The sequence below is a fragment of the Oncorhynchus tshawytscha genome, linkage group LG33 (assembly GCF_018296145.1).
Source record: "Oncorhynchus tshawytscha isolate Ot180627B linkage group LG33, Otsh_v2.0, whole genome shotgun sequence".
Taxonomy (NCBI): Eukaryota; Metazoa; Chordata; class Actinopteri; order Salmoniformes; family Salmonidae; genus Oncorhynchus; species Oncorhynchus tshawytscha.
Window position 1 is genome coordinate 48,719,370 of NC_056461.1, and position 27,324 is coordinate 48,746,693.

The window sequence follows — 27,324 nt, forward strand, 5'->3', positions numbered from 1 at the left end:
GTCTACAGATGGTCCCATATAGATGCTCTACAGATGGTCCCATACAGATTGTACCATGCAGATTGCCCCATGCAGATTGCCCCATGCAGATTGCCCCATACAGATTGCCCCATGCAGATGGTCCCATACAGATGGTCTCATATGGATGGTCTACAGATGGTCCCATATAGATGGTCCCATATAGATGGTCCCATATAGATGGTCTCATATAGATGGTCCCATATAGATGCTCTACAGATGGTCCCATAAAGATGGTCCCATATAGATGGTCCCATATAGATGCTCTACAGATGGTCCCATATAGATGTTCCCATATAGATGCTCTACAGATGGTCCGATATAGATGGTCTACATATGGTTCCATATAGATGGTCCCATATAGATGGTCCACAGATGGTCCCATTTAGATGGTCTACAGATGGTCCCATATAGATTGTCCCATATAGATTGTCCCATATAGATGTCCCATATAGATGTCCCATATAGATGGTCCCATATAGATGGTCCCATATAGATGGTCTCTACAGATGGTCCCATATAGATGCTCTATAGGTCCCATATAGATGCTCTACAGATGGTCCATATAGATGGTCTACAGATGGTCCCATACATATAGACCATACAGATGGTCCCATACAGATTGTCCCATGCAGATGGTCCCATACAGATGGTCCCATACAGATGGCCCATATGGATGGTCTACAGATGGTCCAGATGGTCCCATATAGATGGTCCCATATAGATGGTCCCATATAGATGGTCCACATAGATGGTCCCATATAGATGGTCTACAGATGGTCCCATAAAGATGGTCCCACAGATGGTCCCATATAGATGGTCCCATATAGACAGATGGTCCCATATAGATGGTCCCATATAGATGCTCTACAGATGGTCCCATATAGATGCTCTACAGATGGTCCCATATAGATGGTCTACATATGGTTCCATATAGATGGTCCCATATAGATGGTCTACAGATGGTCCCATATAGATGGTCCCATATAGATGGTCCACAGATGGTCCCATATAGATTGTCCCATATAGATGGTCCCATAGATGGTCTACAGATGGTCCCATATAGATGGTCTACAGATGGCCCATATAGATGGTCCCATATAGATGCTCTACAGATGGTCCCATATAGATGCTCTACAGATGGTCCCATATAGATGGTCCCATATAGATGTTCCCATATAGATGCTCTACAGATGGTCCCATATAGATGCTCTACAGATGGTCCGATATAGATGGTCTACATATGGTTCCATATAGATGGTCCCATATAGATGGTCTACAGATGGTCCCATATAGATGTTCTACAGATGGTCCCATATACATGGTCCCATATAGATGGTCCACAGATGGTCCCATTTAGATGGTCTACAGATGGTCCCATATAGATTGTCCCATATAGATGGTCCCATATAGATGGTCTACAGATGGTCCCATATAGATGGTCCCATATAGATGGTCTACAGATGGCCCCATATAGATGGTCCCATATAGATGCTCTACAGATGGTCCCATATAGATGCTCTATAGATGATCCCATATAGATGCTCTACAGGTGGTCCCATACAGATGGTCCCATTTAGATGGTCTACAGATGGTCCCATATAGATGCTCTACAGATGGTCCCATACAGATTGTACCATGCAGATTGCCCCGTACAGATTGCCCCATGCAGATGGTCCCATGCAGATGGTCCCATATAGATGGTCTACAGATGGTCCCATATAGATGGTCCTCATATAGATGGTCTCATATAGATGGTCCCATATAGATGCTCTACAGATGGTCCAATATAGATGGTCCCATAAAGATGGTCCCATATAGATGGTCCCATATAGATGCTCTACAGATGGTCCCATATAGATGTCCCATATAGATGCTCTACAGATGGTCCCATATAGATGCTCTACAGATGGTCCCATATAGATGGTCTACAGATGGTTCCATATAGATGGTCCCATATAGATGGTCTACAGATGGTCCCATATAGATGGTCCCATATAGATGGTCCACAGATGGTCCCATTTAGATGGTCTACAGATGGTCCCATATAGATGGTCCCATATAGATGGTCCCATATAGATGGTCTACAGATGGTCCCATATAGATGGTCCCATATAGATGGTCCCATATAGATGGTCCCATATAGATGGTCCCATATAGATGCTCTACAGATGGTCCCATATAGATAGATGTCCATATAGATGTCTACAGATGGTCCCATACAGATGGTCCCATATAGATGGTCCCATATAGATGGTCTACAGATGGTCCCATATAGATGGTCCCATATAGATGCTCTATAGATGGGCCCATATAGATGGTCTTCAGATGGTCGCATATAGATGGTCCCATACAGATGGTCTACAGATGGTCCCATATAGATGCTCTACAGATGGTCCCATACAGATTGTACCATGCAGATTGCCCCACACAGATTGCCCCATACAGATTGTCCCATGCAGATGGTCCCATACAGATGGTCTCATACGGATGGTCTACAGATGGTCCCATATAGATGGTCCCATATAGATGGTCTCATATAGATGGTCTCATATAGATGGTCTCATATAGATGGTCTCATATAGATGGTCTCATATAGATGGTCCCATATAGATGGTCCCATATAGATGGTCCCAGATGATCTCTACAGATGGTCCCATATAGATTGTCCCATATAGATGGTCCCATATAGATGGTCCCATATAGATGGTCCCATATAGATGGTCCCATATAGATGCTCTACAGATGGTCCCATATAGATGGTCCCATATAGATGCTCTACAGATGGTCCCATATAGATGCTCTACAGATGGTCCCATATAGATGCTCTACAGATGGTCCCATATAGATGGTCTCATATAGATGGTCCCATATAGATGGTCCCATATAGATGGTCTACAGATGGTCCCATATAGATGGATAGATGGTCCTACAGATGGTCCCATTTAGATGGTCTACAGATGGTCCCATATAGATGGTCCCATATAGATGGTCCCATATAGATGGTCATACAGATGGTCCCATATAGATGGTCCCATATAGATGGTCTACAGATGGTCCCATATAGATGGTCCCATATAGATGCTCTACAGATGGTCCCATATAGATAGATGTCCCATATAGATGCTCTACATGGTCCCATACAGATGGTCCCATATAGATGGTCTACAGATGGTCCCATATAGATGCTCTATAGATGGTCCCATATAGATGGTCTTCAGATGGTCCCATATAGATGGTCCCATACAGATGGTCCCTACAGATGGTCCCATATAGATGCTCTACAGATGGTCCCATATAGATGTCCCCCAGATGGTCCCATATAGACAGTCCCCATGCAGATGGTCCCATACAGATGGTCCCATACAGATGGTCTCATACGGATGGTCTACAGATGGCCCCATATAGATGGTCTCATATAGATGGTCTCATATAGATGGTCCCATATAGATGGTCTCATATAGATGGTCTCATATAGATGGTCCCATATAGATGGTCCTCTACAGATGGTCCCATATAGATGGTCATAGATGGTCCCATATAGATGGTCCCATATAGATGCTCTACAGATGGTCCCATATAGATGGTCCCATATAGATGCTCTACAGATGGTCCCATATAGATAGATGGTCCGATATAGATGGTCCCATATAGATGGTCCCATATAGATGGTCCACAGATGGTCCCATTTAGATGCTCTATAGATGTCCCATATAGATGCTCTACAGATGGTCCCATATAGATGCTCTACAGATGGTCCCATATAGATGCTCTACAGATGGTCCCATATAGATGCTCTACAGATGGTCCCATATAGATGCTCTACAGATGGTCCCATATAGATGGTCCCATATAGATGGTCTACAGATGGTCCATATAGATGCTCTACAGATGGTCCCATACAGATGGTCCCATATAGATGCCCCATACAGATGGTCCCATATAGATGGTCCCATACAGATGGTCCCATACAGATGGCCTCATATATAGATGGTCCCATACAGATGGTCCCATATAGATGGTCCCATATAGATGGTCCCATATAGATGGTCTCATATAGATGGTCCATATAGATGCTCTACAGATGGTCCCATATAGATGGTCCCATATAGATGGTCCCATATAGATGGTCCCATATAGATGCTCTACAGATGGTCCCATATAGATGGTCCCATATAGATGCTCTACAGATGGTCCCATATAGATGCTCTACAGATGGTCCATATAGATGGTCTACATATGGATCCATATAGATGGTCCCATATAGATGGTCTACAGATGGATATACATGGTCCCATATAGATGGTCCATACAGATGGTCCCATATAGATGGTCTCTACAGATGGTCCCATATAGATGGTCCCATATAGATGGTCCCATATAGATGGTCCCATATAGATGGTCCCATATAGATGGTCTACAGATGGTCCCATATAGATGGTCCCATATAGATACAGATGGTCCCATATAGATGATAGGTCCCATATAGATGCTCTACAGATGGTCCCATATAGATTACAGATGGTCCCATACAGATGGTCCCATACAGATGGTCCCATACAGATGGTCCCACAGATGGTCCCATGCAGATGGTCCCATACAGATGGTCCCATACAGATGGTCCCATATAGATGGTCTACAGATGGTCCCATATAGATGGTCCCATATAGATGGTCTCATATAGATGGTCTCATATAGATGGTCTCATATAGATGGTCCCATATAGATGCTCTACAGATGGTCCCATAAAGATGGTCCCATATAGATGGTCCCATATAGATGCTCTACAGATGGTCCCATATAGATGTTCCCATATAGATGCTCTACAGAGGGTCCCATATAGATGCTCTACAGATGGTCCGATATAGATGGTCTACATTTGGTTCCATATAGATGGTCCCATATAGATGTTCTACAGATGGTCCCATATACATGGTCCCATATAGATGGTCCACAGATGGTCCCATATAGATGGTCTACAGATGGTCCCATATAGATGGTCCCATATAGATGGTCCCATATAGATGGTCCCATATAGATGGCTCTACAGATGGTCCCATATAGATGCTCTATAGATGGTCCCATATAGATACAGATGGTCCCATATAGATGGTCCCATATAGATGGTCTACCCATATAGATGGTCTTCAGATGGTCCCATATAGATGGTCCCATATAGATGGTCTACAGATGGTCCCATATAGATGCAGATAGGTCCCATATAGATGGTCCCATATAGATGGTCTACAGATGGTCCCATATAGATGTCTACAGATGGTCCCATATAGATGGTCTCATATAGATATAGATGGTCCCATATAGATGGTCCCATATAGATGGTCCCATATAGATGGTCCCATATAGATGGTCCCATATAGATGGTCCCATATAGATGGTCCCATATAGATGGTCCCATACAGATGGTCCCATATAGATGGTCCCATACAGATGGTCCCATATAGATGGTCTACAGATGGTCCCATATAGATGGTCCCATATAGATGCTCTACAGATGGTCCCATATAGATGGTCTAGATGGTTCCATATAGATGGTCTACAGATGGTCCCATATAGATGTTCTACAGATGGTCCCATATAGATGGTCCCATATAGATGGTCCACAGATGGTCCCATTTAGATGGTCTACAGATGGTCCCATATATATAGATGGTCCCATATAGATGGTCCCATATAGATGGTCCCATATAGATGGTCCCATATAGATGGTCCCATATAGATGTCTACAGATGGTCCCATATAGATGTCTACAGATGGTCCCATATAGATGCTCTACAGATGGTCCCATATAGATGGTCTACAGATGGTCCCATATAGATGGTCCCATACAGATGGTCCCATATAGATGGTCCCATATAGATGGTCCATATAGATGGTCCATATAGATGGTCCCATATAGATGGTCCCATATAGATGCTCTACAGATGGTCCCATATAGATGTCTACAGATGGTCCCATATAGATGCTCTACAGATGGTCCCATATAGATGGTCTCAGATGGTCCCATATAGATGGTCCCATATAGATACAGATGGTCCCATATAGATGCTCTACAGATGGTCCCATATAGATGGTCAGATGGTCCCATATAGATGGTCCCATATAGATGGTCTACAGATGGTCCCATATAGATGAGATGGTCCCATATAGATGGTCCCATATAGATGGTCTACAGATGGTCCCATATAGATGGTCCCATATAGATGGTCCCATACAGATGGTCCCATATAGATGGTCTACAGATGGTCCCATATAGATGGTCCCCATATAGATGGTCCCATATAGATGGTCTACAGATGGTCCCATATAGATGCTCTATAGATGGTCCCATATAGATGGTCTACAGATGGTCCCATATAGATAGATGGTCCCATATAGATGGTCCCATAGAGATGGTCTACAGATGGTCCCATATAGATGCTCTACAGATGGTCCCATATAGATGCTCTACAGATGGTCCCATATAGATGGTCCCATACAGATGGTCCCATATAGATGGTCCCATATAGATGGTCTACAGATGGTCCCATATAGATGGTCATATAGATGGTCCCATATAGATGCTCTACAGATGGTCCCATATAGATGCTCTATAGATGGTCCCATATAGATGCTCTACAGATGGTCCCAAGATGGTCCCATACAGATGGTCCCATATAGATGGTCCCATATAGATGGTCTACAGATGGTCCCATATAGATGGTCTATAGATGGTCCCATATAGATGGTCTCAGATGGTCCCATATAGATGGTCTTCAGATGGTCCCATATAGATGGTCCCATATAGATGGTCTACAGATGGTCCCATATAGATGTCTACAGATGGTCCCATATAGATGGTCTACAGATGGTCCCATATAGATGGTCTACAGATGGTCCCATATAGATGGTCCCATACAGATGGTCCCATATAGATGGTCCCATATAGATGGATATAGATGGTCCCATATAGATGGTCCCATATAGATGGTCTACAGATGGTCCCATATAGATGGTCTACAGATGGTCCCATATAGATGGTCATATAGACAGATGGTCCCATATAGATGGTCCCATATAGATGGTCCCATATAGATGGTCTACAGATGGTCCCATATAGATGGTCTACAGATGGTCCCATATAGATGGTCTACAGATGGTCCCATATAGATGCTCTACAGATGGTCCCATATAGATGTTCCCATATAGATGCTCTACAGAGGGTCCCATATAGATGCTCTACAGATGGTCCGATATAGATGGTCTACATTTGGTTCCATATAGATGGTCCCATATAGATGTTCTACAGATGGTCCCATATACATGGTCCCATATAGATGGTCCACAGATGGTCCCATTTAGATGGTCTACAGATGGTCCCATATAGATTGTCCCATATAGATTGTCCCATATAGATGGTCCCATATAGATGGTCCCATATAGATGCTCTACAGATGGTCCCATATAGATGCTCTATAGATGATCCCATATAGATGCTCTACAGATGGTCCCATATAGATGGTCCCATATAGATGGTCTACAGATGGTACCATATAGATGGTCTTCAGATGGTCGCATATAGATGGTCCCATATAGATGGTCTACAGATGGTCCCATATAGATGCTCTACAGATGGTCCATATAGATATAGAGATAGATGGTCCCATACAGATGGTCCCATATAGATGGTCCCAGATGGTCCCATACAGATGGTCCCATATAGATGGTCTACAGATGGTCCCATATAGATGGTCCCATATAGATGGTCCCATATAGATGGTCCCATATAGATGGTCCCATATAGATGGTCTCAGATAGATGGTCCCATATAGATGTCTACAGATGGTCCCATATAGATGGTCCCATATAGATGGTCCCATATAGATGGTCTACAGATGGTCCCATATAGATGGTCCCATATAGATGCTCTACAGATGGTCCCATATAGATGGTCTACAGATGGTCCATATAGATGGTCTACAGATGGTCCCATATAGATGTTCTACAGATGGTCCCATATAGATGGTCCCATATAGATGGTCCCACAGATGGTCCCATAGATGGTCTACAGATGGTCCCATATAGATGGTCCCATATAGATGGTCCCATATAGATGGTCCCATATAGATGGTCCCTATAGATGGTCCCATATAGATGCTCTACAGATGGTCCCATATAGATGCTCATATACAGATGGTCCCATATAGATGGTCTACAGATGGTCCCATATAGATGGTCCCATATAGATCCTCTACAGATGGTCCCATATAGATGGTCCCATACAGATGGTCCCATATAGATGGTCCCATATAGATGGTCCCATATAGATGGTCCCATATAGATGGTCCCATATAGTCCCATACAGATGGTCCCATATAGATGGTCCCTATAGATGGTCCCATATAGATGTCCCATATAGATACAGATGGTCCCATATAGATGGTCTACAGATGGTCCCATATAGATGGTCCCATATAGATGGTCTACAGATGGTCCCATATAGATGTCTACAGATGGTCCCATATAGATGGTCTACAGATGGTCCCATATAGATGGTCCCATATAGATGGTCTACAGATGGTCCCATATAGATGCTCTACAGATGGTCCCATATAGATGCTCTACAGATGGTCCCATATAGATGGTCCCATAGATGGTCCAGATGGTCCCATATAGATGGTATAGATATAGATGGTCCCATATAGATGGTCTACAGATGGTCCCATATAGATGGTCCCATATAGATGGTCCCATATAGATGCTCTACAGATGGTCCCATATAGATGGTCCCATATAGATGGTCCCATATAGATGGTCCCATATAGATGGTCTTCAGATGGTCCCATATAGATGGTATAGATGGTCCCATATAGATGGTCTACAGATGGTCCCATATAGATGCTCTACAGATGGTCCCATATAGATACAGATGGTCCCATATAGATGGTCCCATATAGATGGTCTACAGATGGTCCCATATAGATGGTCCCATATAGATGGTCCCATACAGATGGTCCATATAGATGGTCCCATATAGATGGTCCCATATAGATGCTCTACAGATGGTCCCATATAGATGCTCTACAGATGGTCCCATATAGATGCTCTACAGATGGTCCCATACAGATGGTCCCATACAGATGGTCCCATATAGATGGTCCCATATAGATGGTCTACAGATGGTCCCATATAGATGCTCTATAGATGGTCCCATATAGATGGTCTACAGATGGTCCATATAGATGGTCTATAGATGGTCCCATATAGATGGTCCCATATAGATGGTCTACAGATGGTCCCATATAGATGGTCTACAGATGGTCCCACATAGATGGTCTACAGATGGTCCCATATAGATGCTCTACAGGTGGTCTCATATAGATGGTCCCATATAGATGGTCCCATATAGATGGTCTCATATAGATGGTCCCATATAGATGCTCTACAGATGGTCCGATATAGATGGTCTACATATGGTCCCATACAGATGGTCCCATACAGATGGTCTACAGATGGTCCCATATAGATGGTCTACAGATGGTCCCATATAGATGGTCCCATATAGATGGTCCCATATAGATGGTCTACAGATGGTCCCATATAGATGGTCTACAGATGGTCCCATATAGATGGTCTCAGATGGTCCATATAGATGGCTCTACAGATGGTCCCATATAGATGCTCTATAGATGATCCCATATAGATGCTCTACAGGTGGTCCCATATAGATGGTCTACAGATGGTCCATATAGATGGTCTACAGATGGTCACATATAGATGCTCTATAGATGGTCCCATATAGATGGTCCCATATAGATGCTCTATAGATGGTCCCATATAGATGGTCTACAGATGGTCCCATATAGATGGTCTACAGATGGTCCCATATAGATGGTCTACAGATGGTCCCATATAGATGGTCCCATATAGATGGTCTACAGATGGTCCATATAGATGGTCCCATATAGATGGTCTACAGATGGTCCCATATAGATGGTCTACAGATGGTACCATATAGATGGTCTATAGATGGTCCCATATAGATGGTCTACAGATGGTCCCATATAGATGGTCTACAGATGGTCCCATATAGAATCCCATCTAGATGGTCCCATATAGATGGTCTACAGATGGTCCCATATAGATGGTCTACAGATGGTCCCATATAGATGGTCTACAGATGGTCCCATATAGAGACAGATGGTCCCATATAGATGCTCTACAGATCCCATATAGATGCTCTACAGATGGTCCCATATAGATGCTCTACAGATGGTCCCATATAGATGGTCCCTACAGATGGTCCCATATAGATGTCTACAGATGGTCCCATATAGATGGTCCCATATAGATGGTCTACAGATGGTCCCATATAGATGGTCTACAGATGGTCCCATATAGATGGTCTACAGATGGTCCCATATAGATGGTCTACAGATGGTCCCATATAGATGGTCTACAGATGGTCCCATATAGATGGTCTACAGATGGTCCCATATAGATGGTCTCATACAGATGGTCCCATATAGATGGTCTACAGATGGTCCCATATAGATGGTCTACAGATGGTCCCATATAGATGCTCTACAGATGGTCCCATATAGATGGTCTACAGATGGTCCCATATAGATGCTCTACAGATGGTCCCATATAGATGGTCCCATATAGATGGTCCCATATAGATGGTCTACAGATGGTCCCATATAGATGGTCTACAGAGGTCCCATATAGATGCTCTACAGATGGTCCCATATAGATGCTCTACAGATGGTCCCATATAGATGTCCTCATATACAGATGGTCCCATATAGATGGTCCCATATAGATGGTCCCATATAGATGGTCCCATATAGATGGTCCCATACAGATGGTCCCATATAGATGCTCTACAGATGGTCCCATACAGATGCCCTACACAGTCCCATGCAGATGGTCCCATACAGATGGTCCCATACAGATGATGTCCCATATAGATGGTCCCATATAGATGGTCCATATAGATGGTCCATATAGATGGTCCCATATAGATGGTCCCATATAGATGGTCTCATATAGATGGTCCCATATAGATGCTCTACAGATGGTCCCATATAGATGGTCCCTATAAAGATGGTCCCATATAGATGGTCCCATATAGATGCTCTACAGATGGTCCCATATAGATGGTCCCATATAGATGGTCCTCATACAGATGGTCCCATATAGATGTCCCATATAGATGCTCTACAGATGGTCCCATATAGATGGTCTACATGGTCCCATATAGATGGTCCCATATAGATGCTCTACAGATGGTCCCATATAGATGCTCTATAGATGATCCCATATAGATGCTCTACAGATGGTCCCATATAGATGCTCTATAGATGGTCCCATATAGATGCTCTACAGATGGTCCCATATAGATGCTCTATAGATGATCCCATATAGATGCTCTACAGGTGGTCCCATACAGATGGTCCCATTTAGATGGTCTACAGATGGTCCATATAGATGCTCTACAGATGGTCCCATACAGATTGTACCATGCAGATTGCCCCATACAGATTGCCCCATGCAGATGGTCCCATACAGATGGTCCCATACAGATGGCCTCATATGGGTGGTCTACAGATGGTCCCATATAGATGGTCCCATATAGATGGTCCCATATAGATGGTCCCATATAGATGGTCCCATATAGATGCTCTATAGATGGTCCCATATAGATGGTCTAAAGATGGTCCCATAAAGATGGTCCCATATAGATGGTCTACAGATGGTCCCATATAGATGGTCCCATATAGATGCTCTACAGATGGTCCCATATAGATGCTCTACAGATGGTCCGATATAGATGGTCTACAGATGGTTCCATATAGATGGTCCCATATATATACAGATGGTCCCATATAGATGGTCCCATATAGATGGTCCCATATAGATGGTCTACAGATGGTCCCATATAGATGGTCTACAGATGGTCCCATATAGATGGTCCTACATGGTATAGATGGTCCCATATAGATCTACAGATGGTCCCATATAGATGGTCTACAGATGGTCCCATATAGATGGTCCCATATAGATGCTCTACAGATGGTCCCATATAGATGGTCTATAGATGGTCCCATATAGATGCTCTACAGATGGTCCCATACAGATAGATGTACCATGCAGATGGTCCCATACAGATGGTCCCATGCAGATGGTCCCATGCAGATGGTCCCATGCAGATGGTCCCATACAGATGGTCCCATACAGATGGTCCCATACAGATGGTCCCATATAGATGGTCTACAGATGGTCCCATATAGATGGTCCCATATAGATGGTCTCATATAGATGGTCTCATATAGATGGTCTCATATAGATGGTCCCATATAGATGGTCCAGATGGTCCCATATAGATGGTCCCATATAGATGGTCCCATATAGATGGTCTCTACAGATGGTCCCATATAGATGGTCCCATATAGATGGTCTACAGATGGTCCCATATAGATGCTCTACAGATGGTCCCCATATAGATGGTCCATAGATGGTTCCATATAGATGGTCCCATATAGATGGTCTATAGATACATATGGTCAGATGGTCCCATATAGATGGTCCCATATAGATGGTCCCAGATGGTCCCATTTAGATGGTCTACAGATGGTCCCATATAGATTGTCCCATATAGATGTCCCATATAGATGGTCCCATATAGATGGTCCCATATAGATGCTCTACAGATGGTCCCATATAGATGCTCTATAGATGTCCCATATAGATCCCATATAGATGGTCCCATATAGATGGTCCCATATAGATGGTCTATAGATGGTCCCATATAGATGGTCTTCAGATGGTCCCATATAGATGGTCCCATATAGATGGTCTACAGACAGATGGTCCCATATAGATGCTCTACAGATGGTCCCATATAGATGGTCCCATATAGATGGTCCTACAGATGGTCCCATATAGATGGTCTTCAGATGGTCCCATACAGATGGTCCATATGGATACAGATGGTCCCATATAGATGGTCCCATATAGATGGTCCCATATAGATGGTCCCATATAGATGGTCCCATATAGATGGTCTCTATAGATGGTCCCATATAGATGCTCTACAGATGGTCCCATATAGATGGTCCCATATAGATGGTCCCATATAGATGCTCTACAGATGGTCCCATATAGGTCCCATATAGATGGTCTACAGATGGTCCCATATAGATGGTCTACAGATGGTTCCATATAGATGGTCCACAGATGGTCCCATTTAGATGGTCTACAGATGGTCCCATATAGATTGTCCCATATAGATTGTCCCATATAGATTGTCCCATATAGATTGTCCCATATAGATTGTCCCATATAGATTGTCCCATATAGATTGTCCCATATAGATGGTCCCATATAGATGGTCCCATATAGATGGTCCCATATAGATGGTCCCATATAGATGCTCTATAGATGGTCCCATATAGATGGTCCCATTTAGATGGTCTACAGATGGTCCCATATAGATAGATGGTCCCATATAGATGTCCTCTACAGATGGTCCCATATAGATGGTCCCATACAGATGGTCCCATATAGATGGTCCCATATAGATGGTCCATACAGATGGTCCCATATAGATGGTCTATAGATGGTCCCATATAGATGCTCTACAGATGGTCCCATATAGATGGCTCTACAGATGGTCCCATATAGATGGTCTACAGATGGTCCCATATAGATGGATCTTCAGATGGTCCCATATAGATGGTCCCATATAGATGGTCTAAGATGGTCCCATATAGATGCTCTACAGATGGTCCCATATAGATGTCTTCTACAGATGGTCCCATATAGATGGTCCCATATAGATGGTCTACAGATGGTCCCATATAGATGCTCTACAGATGGTCCCATATAGATGGTCCCATATAGATGGTCCCATATAGATGGTCCCATACAGATGGTCCCATATAGATGGTCCCATATAGATGGTCCCTACAGATGGTCCCATATAGATGGTCCCATATAGATGGTCCCATATAGATGGTCTACAGATGGTCCCATATAGATGTCTCTATAGATGGTCCCATATAGATGGTCTACAGATGGTCCCATATAGATGGTCTACAGATGGTCCCATATAGATGGTCCCATATAGATGGTCATACAGATGGTCCCATATAGATGCTCTACAGATGGTCCCATATAGATGCTCTACAGATGGTCCCATATAGATGGTCCCATACAGATGGTCCCATATAGATGGTCCCATATAGATGGTCTACATATGGTTCATATAGATGGTCCCATATAGATGGTCCCATATAGATGGTCTACAGATGGTCCCATATAGATGCTCTATAGATGGTCCCATATAGATGCTCTACAGGTGGTCCCATACAGATGGTCCCATACAGATGGTCCCATATAGATGGTCCCATATAGATGGTCTACAGATGGTCCCATATAGATGGTCCCTATAGATGGTCCCATATAGATGGTCTACAGATGGTCCCATATAGATATAGATGGTCCCATATAGATGGTCCCATATAGATGGTCTACAGATGGTCCCATATAGATGCTCTACAGATGGTCCCATATAGATGCTCTACAGATGGTCCCATATAGATGGTCTACAGATGGTCCCATATAGATGGTCCCATACAGATGGTCCCATATAGATGGTCCCATATAGATGGTCTACAGATGGTCCCATATAGATGGTCCCATATAGATGGTCTACAGATGGTCCCATATAGATGTTCTACAGATGGTCCCATATAGATGGTCTACAGATGGTCCCATATAGATGGTCCCATATAGATGGTCCCATATAGATGGTCCCATAGATGGTCCCATATAGATGGTCTACAGATGGTCCCATATAGATGGTCTACCCATATAGATGCTCTACAGATGGTCCCATATAGATGCTCTACAGATGGTCCCATATAGATGCTCTACAGATGGTCCCATATAGATGGTCTACAGATGGTCCCATATAGATGGTCTATAGATGGTTATAGATATAGATGGTCCCATATAGATGGTCTACAGATGGTCCCATATAGATGGTCCCATATAGATGGTGGTCTACAGATGGTCCCATATAGATGGTCTACAGATGGTCCCATATAGATGGTCCCATATAGATGGTCCCATATAGATGGTCCCATATAGATGGTCCCATATAGATGCTCTACAGATGGTCCCATATAGATGGTCCCATATAGAGATGGTCCCATATAGATGCTCTACAGATGGTCCCATATAGATGGTCCCATATAGATGGTCTACAGATAGGTCCATATAGATGGTCCCATATAGATGGTCTTCAGATGGTCCCATATAGATGGTCCCATATAGATGGTCTACAGATGGTCCCATATAGATGCTCTACAGATGGTCCCATATAGATGGTCCCATATAGATGGTCTACAGATGGTCCCCCATAGATGGTCTCAGATGGTCTTCAGATGGTCCCATACAGATGGTCTCATACGGATGGTCTACAGATGGTCCCATATAGATGGTCTCATATAGATGGTCCCATATAGATGGTCCCATATAGATGGTCCCATATAGATGGTCTCATATAGATGGTCCCATATAGATGCTCTACAGATGGTCCCATAAAGATGGTCCCATATAGATGGTCCCATATAGATGCTCTACAGATGGTCCCATATAGATGTTCCCATATAGATGCTCTACAGATGGTCCCATATAGATGGTCTACATTTGGTTCCATATAGATGGTCTACAGATGGTCCCATATAGATGTTCTACAGATGGTCCCATATAGATGGTCCCATATAGATGGTCCACAGATGGTCCCATTTAGATGGTCTACAGATGGTCCCATATAGATTGTCCCATATAGATTGTCCCATATAGATGGTCCCATATAGATGGTCCCATATAGATTGTCCCATATAGATTGTCCCATATAGATGGTCCCATATAGATGGTCCCATATAGATGGTCCCATATAGATGCTCTACAGATGGTCCCATATAGATGGCCATACAGATGGTCCCATATAGATGGTCCCATATAGATGGTCCCATATATAGATGGTCCCATATAGATGGTCCCATATAGATACAGATGGTCCCATATAGATGGTCCCATATAGATGGTCCCATTTAGATGCTCTACAGATGGTCCCATATAGATGCTCTATAGATGGTCCCATATAGATGGCCTACAGATGGTACCAAATAGATGGTCTTCAGATGGTCCCATATAGATGGTCCCATATAGATGGTCTACAGATGGTCCCATATAGATGCTCTACAGATGGTACCAAATAGATGGTCTTCAGATGGTCCCATATAGATGGTCCCATATAGATGGTCTACAGATGGTCCCATATAGATGCTCTACAGATGGTCCCATATAGATGCTCTACAGATGGTCCCATATAGATGGTCCCATACAGATGGTCCGATATAGATGGTCCCATATAGATGGTCTACATATGGTTCCATATAGATGGTCCCATATAGATGGTCCCATTTAGATGCTCTACAGATGGTCCCATATAGATGCTCTATAGATGGTCCCATATAGATGGCCTACAGATGGTACCAAATAGATGGTCTTCAGATGGTCCCATATAGATGGTCCCATATAGATGGTCTACAGATGGTCCCATATAGATGGTCTACAGATGGTCCCATATAGATGCTCTACAGATGGTCCCATATAGATGGTCCCATATAGATGGTCCCATATAGATTGTCCCATATAGATGGTCCCATATAGATGGTCCCATATAGATTGTCCCATATAGATGGTCCCATATAGATGCTCTACAGATGGTCCCATATAGATGCTCTATAGATGTCCCATATAGATGCTCTACAGATGGTCCCATACAGATGGTCCCATACAGATGGTCCCATATAGATGGTCCCATATAGATGGTCTACAGATGGTCCCATATAGATGCTCTATAGATGGTCCCATATAGATGCTCTACAGATGGTACCAAATAGATGGTCTTCAGATGGTCCCATATAGATGGTCCCATATAGATGGTCTACAGATGGTCCCATATAGATGCTCTACAGATGGTCCCATATAGATGCTCAACAGATGGTCCCATATAGATGCTCTACAGATGGTCCCATATAGATGGTCCCATACAGATGGTCCGATATAGATGGTCCCATATAGATGGTCTACATATGGTTACATATAGATGGTCCCATATAGATGGTCTACAGATGGTCCCATATAGATGTTCTACAGATGGTCCCATATAGATGGTCTACAGATGGTCCCATTTAGATGGTCTACAGATGGTCCCATATAGATTGTCCCATATAGATGGTCTACAGACAGATGGTCCCATATAGATGGTCTACAGATGGCCCCATATAGATGGTCTACAGATGGTCCCATATAGATGCTCTACAGATGGTCCCATATAGATGCTCTATAGATGATCCCATATAGATGCTCTACAGGTGGTCCCATATAGATGGTCTACAGATGGTCCATATAGATGGTCTACAGATGGTCACATATAGATGCTCTATAGATGGTCCCATATAGATGGTCCCATATAGATGCTCTATAGATGGTCCCATATAGATGGTCTACAGATGGTCCCATATAGATGGTCTACAGATGGTCCCATATAGATGGTCCACAGATGATCCCATATAGATGGTCCCATATAGATGCTCTACCAATGGTCAGATATAGATGGTCCCATATAGATGGTCTACAGATGGTCCCATATAGATGGTCTACAGATGGTACCATATAGATGGTCCCATATACATGGTCCCATATAGATGGTCCACAGATGGTCCCATATAGATGGTCTACAGATGGTCCCATATAGAATTTCCCATCTAGATGGTCCCATATAGATGGCCTACAGATGGTCCCATATAGATGGTCTACAGATGGTCCCATATAGATGGTCTACAGATGGTCCCATATAGATGGTCTACAGATGGTCCCATATAGATGTCCCTCTACAGATGGTCCCATATAGATACTCTACAGATGGTCCCATATAGATGCTCTACAGATGGCCCCATATAGATGCTCTACAGATGGTCCCATATAGATGGTCTACAGATGGTCCCATATAGGTGGTCTGTCCCATATAGATGGTCCCATATAGATGGTCTACAGATGGTCCCATATAGATGGTCTGCAGATGGTCCCATATAGATGGTCTACAGATGGTCCCATATAGATGGTCTACAGATGGTCCCATATAGATGGTCTACAGATGGTCCCATATAGATGGTCTACAGATGGTCCCATATAGATGGTCTACAGATGGTCCCATATAGATGCTCTAGATGGTCCCATATAGATGGTCTACAGATGGTCCCATATAGATGCTCTACAGATGGTCCCATATAGATGGTCCCATACAGATGGTCCCATATAGATGGTCTACAGATGGTCCCATATAGATGGTCTACAGATGGTCCCATATAGATGCTCTACAGATGGTCCCCATATAGATGGTCCCATATAGATGGTCCCATATAGATGGTCCCATATAGATGGTCCCATACAGATGGTTCCATATAGATGCTCTACAGATGGTCCCATACAGATGGTCCCATATAGATGCCATATAGACCCTCCCTAGTCTAGTCTACCCCCCTACATGTCTAGGGTAGGATGATGGAGAGGGAAGTTGCTGTTGATGGCTCCTCCTTTAGTGGCCTCGTGTGGGTTGGTGTATTACTGATCTTATCACACACACTAGTGATTACCTCAAGCAAGGGAGAGGGAGGAAGGAAGTTTCATTTTTTTCCTTAAGCCCCCCTCATCTCCCTCCTCCATCTCTTTCCTCCCTCCTTTTTGTCTGGCATTATGCTGCCTTCTACTGTTTGGAAAAGGAACTACAGGCACACATGCACACAGTACCAGTCAAAAGCTTTAGAACACCTACTCATTCAAGGGTTTTTCTTTATTTTTACTATTTTCTACATTGTACAATAATAATGAAGACATCAAAACTATGAAATAACACATGAAATCATGTAGTAACCAAAAAAGTGTTGAACAAATCAAAATGTATTTTAGATTTTTCAAAGTAGCCACCCTTTGCCTTGATGACAGCTTTGCACACGCTTGGCATTCTCTCAACCAGCATCACCTGGAATGCTATTCCTACGAAATTGAAGGAGTTCCCACATGTGCTGAGCACTTGTCAGCTGCTTTTCCTTCACTCTGCCGTCCAACTCATCACAAACCATCTCAATTTGGTTGTGGTCAGGGGATTGTGGAGGCCAGGTCAACTGATGCAGTACTCCATCACTCTTCTTCTTGGTCAAATAGCCCTTACCCAGCCTGAAGGTGTGTTGGGTCATTGTTCTGTTGAAAAACAAATGATAGTCCCACTAACCCCAAACCAGATGGGATGGAGTATTGCTGCAGAATGCTGTGGTAGCCATACTGGTTAAGTGTGCCTTGAATTCTAAATAAATCACAGACAGTGTCACCAGCAAAGCACCCCCACACCATCACACCTCCTCCTCCATGCTTCACAGTGGGAACCACACATGCGGAGATCATCCATTAACCTACTCTGAGACACGGTGCATCTCACAAAGAACCAAACATCTCAAATGTGGTCTTATCTGACCAAAGGACAGATTTCCACCAGTCTAATGTCCATTGCCCGTGTTTCTTTGCCCAAGCAAGTCTCTTCTTATTGGTGTCCTTTAGTAGTCGATTCCTGCAGCAAATCGACCATGACGGCCTGATTCACACAGTCTCCTCTGAACAGTTGATGTTGATGCGTTTGTTACTTGAACTCTGTGAAGCATTTATTTGGGCTGCAATCTGAGGCTGGTAACTCTAATGAACTTATCCTCTGCAGCAGAGGTAACTCTGGGACTTCCTTTCCTGTGGTGGTCCTCATGAGAGACAGTTAACTCTAATGAACTTATCCCCTGCAGCAGAGGTAACTCTGGGTCTTCCTTTCCTGTGGTGGTCCTCATGAGAGACAGTTAACTCTAATGAACTTATCCCCTGCAGCAGAGGTAACTCTGGGACTTCCTTTCCTGTGGTGGTCCTCATGAGAGACAGTTAGCTAATGAACTTATTCTCTACAGCAGAGGTAACTCTGCGTCTTCCTTTCCTGTGGTGGTCCTCATGAGAGCCAGGTATCTCTAATGAACTTGTCCTCTGCAGCAGAGGTAACTCTGGGTCTTCCTTTCCTGTGACGGTCCTCATGAGAGCCAGGTATCTCTAATGAACTTATCCTCTGCACCAGAGGTAACTCTGGGTCTTCCTTTCCTGTGGCGGTCCTCATGAGAGACAGTTTCATCATAACGCTTGATGGCTTTTTCGACTACACTTGAAGAAACTTTCAAAGTTCTTGAAATGTTCCTTATTGACTGACCTTCATGTCTTCTTAAAGCAATGAACTGTCGTTTCTCTTTTCCTATTTGAGCTGTTCTTGGCACAATTTATGGACTTGTTCTTTTACCAATTAGGGCTATCTTCTGTATACCACCCCTACCTTGTCTCAACACAACTGATTGGCTCAAACACATTAAGAAGGAAATAAATTAAACAAATTAACATTTAACAAAGTTAACTGTTAATTGAAATGCATTCCAGGTGACTACCTCATGAAGCTGGTTGAGAGAATGCCAAGAGTGTGCAAAGCTGTCATCAAGGCAAAGGGTGGCTATTTGAAGAATCTCAAATATAAAATATATTTAGATTTGTGTTAACACTTTTTTGTTTACTACATGATTCCATATGTGTTATTTCATAGTGTTGATGTCTTCACTATTATTCTACAATGTAGAAAATAGTAAAAATAAAGAAAAACCCTTGAATGAGTAGATGTGTCCAAACTTGATGGGCTGTGTATAGTAAGACAGAGGGGGCGCTGTTTCGCTCACTCGGATGCTTTTTTCCGATGAGAGAGTTTCAGGCATGCTTAATTGAAGGAAAGTTGGCAGGTGCACTGGTCGGATGCTGGAATTATTTTGTGCACAAACCTGTGACCAATTTTTTTTGAATAGGCAGTGTATCCAATAGGCATTTGAAGTCAATTTGCCAAAAAATGATATATTTACTCTGCTTCTGTACAGAAATATATTTTAAAAATCACCAGAGAGACTTATCCACAGCGAATCATTAGCTTCTCATTAAAAATATAGCTGTGGGCTGTTTCAGATATGCGTAGCCCTATGCCCATTGTTAAAGGCTGCAATTTGCGCTGAAGGCAACAGGCCTAGCTGATGATTGGCTGTCAGTGTAAAGCGTCTAAGATATATGTGAAGATAATGTCGTTTAAAATGCTGAGACATGAAGAAGAAGAGTCAGGATATAGTCTCTCTCCAGAATCCACTCGGCTGTCTCCCCGAATGTATAAATTATATAAACTCGCTCGCCTCCCTCTCTCTCTGTCTTTCTCTCTCTCGCTCCCCTCCCTCTCTCTCTGTCTTTCTCTCTCTCGCTCCCCTCCCTCCCTCTCTCTCTGTCTTTCTCTCTCTCTCCCCTCCCTCCCTCTCGCTCCCCTCCCCTCTCTCTCTGTCTTTCTCTCTCTCCCCTCCCTCTCTCTCTCTCCCCCTCCTCTCTCTCTCCCTCTCTCCCCTCCCTCTCATTCTCTCCTATTTCAAATCTCATTTCTCACTGTTCCCCTCTCTCCCTCCCTCAACCCCCTTTGTCGTCCTCTCTCCTCCCCATCTCCCTCTCTCTCTCCTCCCCCCTCTCTCTCCTCCCCCTCTCCCTCTCTCTCTCTCCTCCCCCTCTACCTCTCTCTCCTCCCCCTCTCTCTCCCCCTCTCTCTCCTCCCCCTCTCCCTTCTCTCTCCCCCTCTCCTCCCCTCTGTCTCTACCTCTCTCTCTCTCTCTCCTCCCCTCTCTCTCCCCCTCTGTCTCTACCTCTCTCTCTCCCCCTCTCTCCTCCCCTGTCTCTACCTCTCTCTCTCTCCTCCCTCTCTCTTCCCCTCTCTCTCCTCCCCCTCTCACTCCTCCCTCTCTCTCTCCTCCCCCTCTCCTCCTCTCTCTCTCCTCCCCCTCTCCTCCTCTCTCTCTCCTCCTCCCCCTCTCCTCCTCTCTCTCTCCTCCCCCTCTCCTCCTCCCTCTCTCTCTCCTCCCCCCTCTCTCTCCTCCCCCCTCTCTCTCCCTCTCTCCTCCCCTCTGTCTCTCCCCTCTCCTCCCCCTCTCCCTCTCTCTTCCCCTCTCCCTCCCTCTCTCTTCCCTCTCTCTCCTCCCCCTCTCCTCCTCCTCCCTCTCTCTCCTCCCCTCTCACTCCTCCCCTCTCTCTCTCCCCCTCTCTCTCCTCTCTCTCTCCTCCCCCTCTCTCTCCCTCTCTCTCTCCTCCCCCTCTCACTCCTCCCTCTCTCTCTCCTCCCCCTCTCTCTCCTCCCCCTCTCTCTCCCTCTCTCCTCCCTCTGTCTCTCCCCTCTCCTCCCCTCTGTCTCTCCCTCTCTCTTCCCCCTCTCCCTCTACCTCTCTTCCCCTCTCCTCTACCTCTCTCCCTCTCTCTCTCCTCCCTCTCTCTCTCCTCCCTCTCTCTCTCTCCTCCCTCTCTCTCTCCTCCCCCTCTCTCCTACCCCCTCTCTCTCTCTCCCCTCTCTCCTCCCCTCTGTCTCTACCCCTCTCCCTCTCTCTCTTCCCCTCTCTCTCTCTTCCCCTCTCCTCTACCTCTCTCTCTCTCTCTCCTCCCTCTCTCTCTCTCTCCTCCCTCTCTCTCTCTCTCCTCTCTCTCTCTCTCCTCTCTCTCCTCCCTCCCTCCCTCTCTCTCTCCCTCTCCTCCCTCTCTCTCCCTCTCCTCCCTCTCTCTCTCTCTCCTCCCTCTCTCTCTCTCTCCTCCCTCTCTCTCTCTCTCCTCCTCTCTCTCTCCTCCCCTCTCTCTCTCTCTCCTCCCTCTCTCTCTCTCTCTCTCCTCCCTCTCTCTCCTCCCCCTCTCCCTCTCTCCTCTCTCTCTCCTCCCCCCTCTGTAGATACTGAAGGAGTTAAAGGATGAGGAATGGGACATGGGGAATATCATCTACACGCTGACCAATAGGAGGAAGGGTGAAGGAAGCATCGGCTATGCTGAGAGCCACGACCAGGTACTATTGGCCAGTGATATAATCAATAGGGCTGACGGTCACCGTGATAACTATCGAGAGTGTAATCACAGGAGCAAAGCAGGAAGTAAAAACAAATGTTATTCAATTCAACTGACAAAAAATCCATTCCGTTGCGTCAGTTGGCACCATTTGAATAAACGTTCCTCATTCCAACAGTGTCATCATGTTAAGAGTCAGAAACAGACTCCTCTGGTCCCGCCAAAGAAAATGTTATTTTATTTTAATGACAAGTGCTATACAAATTAAATGTTATGACTATTATTTATACCCCGGCGATAGGGGGAATAGACCCCGGCGATAGGGGGAATAGACCCCGGCGATAGGGGGAATTGACCCCGGCGATAGGGGGAATAGACCCCGGCGATAGGGGGAATTGACCCCGGCGATAGGGGGAATAGACCCCCGATAGGGCGATAGGGGAATAGACCCCGGCGACAGGGGGAATAGACCCCGGCGATAGGGGGAATAGACCCCGGCGATAGGGGGAATAGACCCCGGCGACAGGGGGAATAGATCCCGGCGACAGGGGGAATAGACCCCGGCGACAGGGGAATAGACCCCGGCGACAGGGGGAATAGACCCCGGCGACAGGGGAATAGACCCCGGCGACAGGGGGGATAGACCCCGGCGACAGGGGGACCGATAGGGGACCCCGGCGAAAGAGGGGCTAGACCCCGGCGATAGGGGGACTCCGGCGTTAGGGGGACCCCGGCGATAGAGGGGCTAGACTCCGGCGATAGGGGGACTCCGGCGTTAGGGGGACCCCGGCGATAGAGGGACTAGACCCCAGCGATAGGGGGACTCTCTCTCTGTCCATGTTGCCAGGCTCTGGTAGGGGATAGTAAAGTATCTCTCTATGTTGCCAGGCTCTGGTAGGTGATAAGTCCCTGGCCTTCTGGCTGATGGATAAAGAGATGTACACCAACATGAGTTCCCTGATCCCCATGACTCCCGTCATCGACCGAGGCATCCAGCTACATAAGATGATTCGTCTCCTCATGTTGCACAGGCTCTGGGGGATAGGGTCCCTGGCCTTCATGGGTGAGTTGGATAAAGAGATGTACACCAACATGAGTTCATGGGTGAGTTGGGGAGAGGGCATCCAGCTTCATAAGGGTGAGTTGGGGAGAGGGCTACCTCAACTTCATGGGTGAGTTGGGGAGAGGGCTACCTCAACTTCATGGGTGAGTTGGGGAGAGGGCTACCTCAACTTCATGGGTGAGTTGGGGGGGGGCTACCTCAACTTCATGGGTGAGTTGGGGGGGAGAGGGCTACCTCAACTTCATGGGTGAGTTGGGGGGGGCTACCTCAACTTCATGGGTGAGTTGGGGGGAGAGGGCTACCTCAACTTCATGGGTGAGTTGGGGGGGGGCTACCTCAACTTCATGGGTGAGTTGGGGGAGAGGGCTACCTCAACTTCATGGGTGAGTTGGGGGAGAGGGCTACCTCAACTTCATGGGTGAGTTGGGGGGGAGAGGGCTACCTCAACTTCATGGGTGAGTTGGGGGGGAGAGGGCTACCTCAACTTCATGGGTGAGTTGGGGGAGAGGGCTACCTCAACTTCATGGGTGAGTTGGGGGAGAGGGCTACCTCAACTTCATGGGTGAGTTGGGGGAGAGGGCTACCTCAACTTCATGGGTGAGTTGGGGGAGAGGGCTACCTCAACTTCATGGGTGAGTTGGGGGGAGAGGGCTACCTCAACTTCATGGGTGAGTTGGGGGAGAGGGCTACCTCAACTTCATGGGTGAGTTGGGGGAGAGGGCTACCTCAACTTCATGGGTGAGTTGGGGGAGAGGGCTACCTCAACTTCATGGGTGAGTTGGGGGAGAGGGCTACCTCAACTTCATGGGTGAGTTGGGGGGAGAGGGCTACCTCAACTTCATGGGTGAGTTGGGGGAGAGGGCTACCTCAACTTCATGGGTGAGTTGGGGGGAGAGGGCTACCTCAACTTCATGGGTGAGTTGGGGGGAGGCTGCTTGGTCAGCCCACAAATTACAGATAACGTTTAAATGATGCACACAATATCCGCTTTCCCAGGCCAGTATTCTTCTATTCATTTGGGCCAGTAGCTTTCAGTTGGAACTGGCGAATTTATCTGAATGTCCAGCCCTGGGCATGCTAATTTAAAAGATGACTAATCATTATTAGCATGGAATGTATGCAATGAAGGCACATTATTTATTTTAAAATTTTTCCTTTATTTAACTAGGCAAGTCAGTTAAGAACAAATTCTTATTTTCAATGATGGCCTAGGAACAGTGGGTTAACTTCCTGTTCAGGGGCAGAACAACAGATTTGTACCTTGTCAGCTCAGGGATTTGAACTTGCAACCTTCCAATTACTAGTCCAACGCTCTAACCACTAGGCTACCCTGTCGCCCCATTATGAGAGACAGGTCAGGTGAGACCAAATGATGTGCTGGTGCAATCAACTGAAAAAGTGGTATGTTGTTTCCTGGTGCGGTACTCTGTCGTTTTCCAAAGCGGTACTCTGTCGTTTTCCACCATCTCCCTAAGATCAATATCATCCCACTCACACACAGGAGAGATGGGGGAGGAGAGAGCGAAGAACGGAGACCAGGAAAGAGTTAGTTCTGCAATGAAATGGAAAACGGTTTTGTTGGTAAATCATATACAATTAGAGGAGAGGAGAGTTCACTGAGGTCAGACAATATTAATATTAACTTCACCCCACAACTTTTCTCTCTGTCTGTCCTCCAGACTACAACATACAATACAACTGTCTATTTAAACTCTCTCTGTCCTCCAGACTACAACATACAATACAACTGTCTATTTAAACTCTGTCTGTCCTCCAGACTACAACATACAATACAACTGTCTATTTAAACTCTGTCTGTCCTCCAGACTACAACATACAATACAACTGTCTATTTAAACTCTGTCTGTCCTCCAGACTACAACATACAATACAACTGTCTATTTAAACTCTCTCTGTCCTCCAGACTACAACATACAATACAACTGTCTATTTAAACTCTGTCTGTCCTCCAGACTACAACATACAATACAACTGTCTATTTAAACTCTCTCTGTCCTCCAGACTACAACATACAATACAACTGTCTATTTAAACTCTGTCTGTCCTCCAGACTACAACATACAATACAACTGTCTATTTAAACTCTGTCTGTCCTCCAGACTACAACATACAATACAACTGTCTATTTAAACTCTGTCTGTCCTCCAGACTACAACATACAATACAACTGTCTATTTAAACTCTGTCTTCCTCCAGACTACAACATACAATACAACTGTCTATTTAAACTCTCTCTGTCCTCCAGACTACAACATACAATACAACTGTCTATTTAAACTCTGTCTGTCCTCCAGACTACAACATACAATACAACTGTCTATTTAAACTCTGTCTGTCCTCCAGACTACAACATACAATACAACTGTCTATTTAAACTCTCTCTGTCCTCCAGACTACAACATACAATACAACTGTCTATTTAACAGGGTTTTCACAAGGAGCTTAAAATTGCTTGAATTTGTCACTCTGAAATTAGAATACTGGAATACATTGAAAATCTGATATTTTCTCAAGTTGGTCATTCAAAAGTACTTGAATTAAAATGAGAGGAGAACATGAAATGATCTAGTATGAAAAATATTATGAAAATGTATGTGTCTTGCAAATTAATTTCCAGAGTTTTTTTTTCTTCTCCTCGCTGTGGTTGCCAGGCGAGCTCCTTCCACCCACACTGCCTCTCAGCCAGGCATGTACAGGACTGACTGATTAGTCTTCGCCAAACATCACATCAATGGCAAAAATCTCAATTCAATCCTGCCTTTTCTGCTTTATGGAACATTTCTGGGATCATTTATTTCAGCTCATGAAACATGGGACCAACACTTTACATGTGGTGTTTAATAATATATACAGGACCAGTCAAAAGTTTGGATACCTTCTCATTCAAGGGTTTTTCTTTATTTCTACTATTTTCTACATTGTAGAATAATAGTGAAGACATCAACACTATGAAATAACACATATGGAATCATGTAGTAACCAAGAAAGTGTTAAACAAATCTAAATATATTTAACATTCTTCAAAGTAGCCTTTAATGACAGCTTTGCACACTCTTAGCATTCTCTTAACCAGCCTCACCTGGAATGCTTTTCCAACAGTCTTGAAGGAGTTCCCACATATGCTGAGCACTTGTTGGCTGCTTTTCCTTCACTCTGCGGTCCAACTCATCCCAAACCAT

The 27,324-nt window shown here is 44.8% G+C and overlaps 1 protein-coding gene across 1 annotated transcript in view; it reads left to right on the plus strand.

Moving 5' to 3' along the window:
- gbe1a (glucan (1,4-alpha-), branching enzyme 1a) overlaps positions 1 to 27,324 on the plus strand; it is a 174,717-nt gene that overhangs the window by 110,709 nt on the left and 36,684 nt on the right. The window contains exons 11-13 of the mRNA XM_042311035.1: positions 22,952 to 23,062; positions 23,950 to 24,092; positions 24,340 to 24,371. Coding sequence (XP_042166969.1) covers positions 22,952 to 23,062; positions 23,950 to 24,092; positions 24,340 to 24,371 — 286 coding nt within the window. The remainder of the gene's footprint in view (positions 1 to 22,951; positions 23,063 to 23,949; positions 24,093 to 24,339; positions 24,372 to 27,324) is intronic.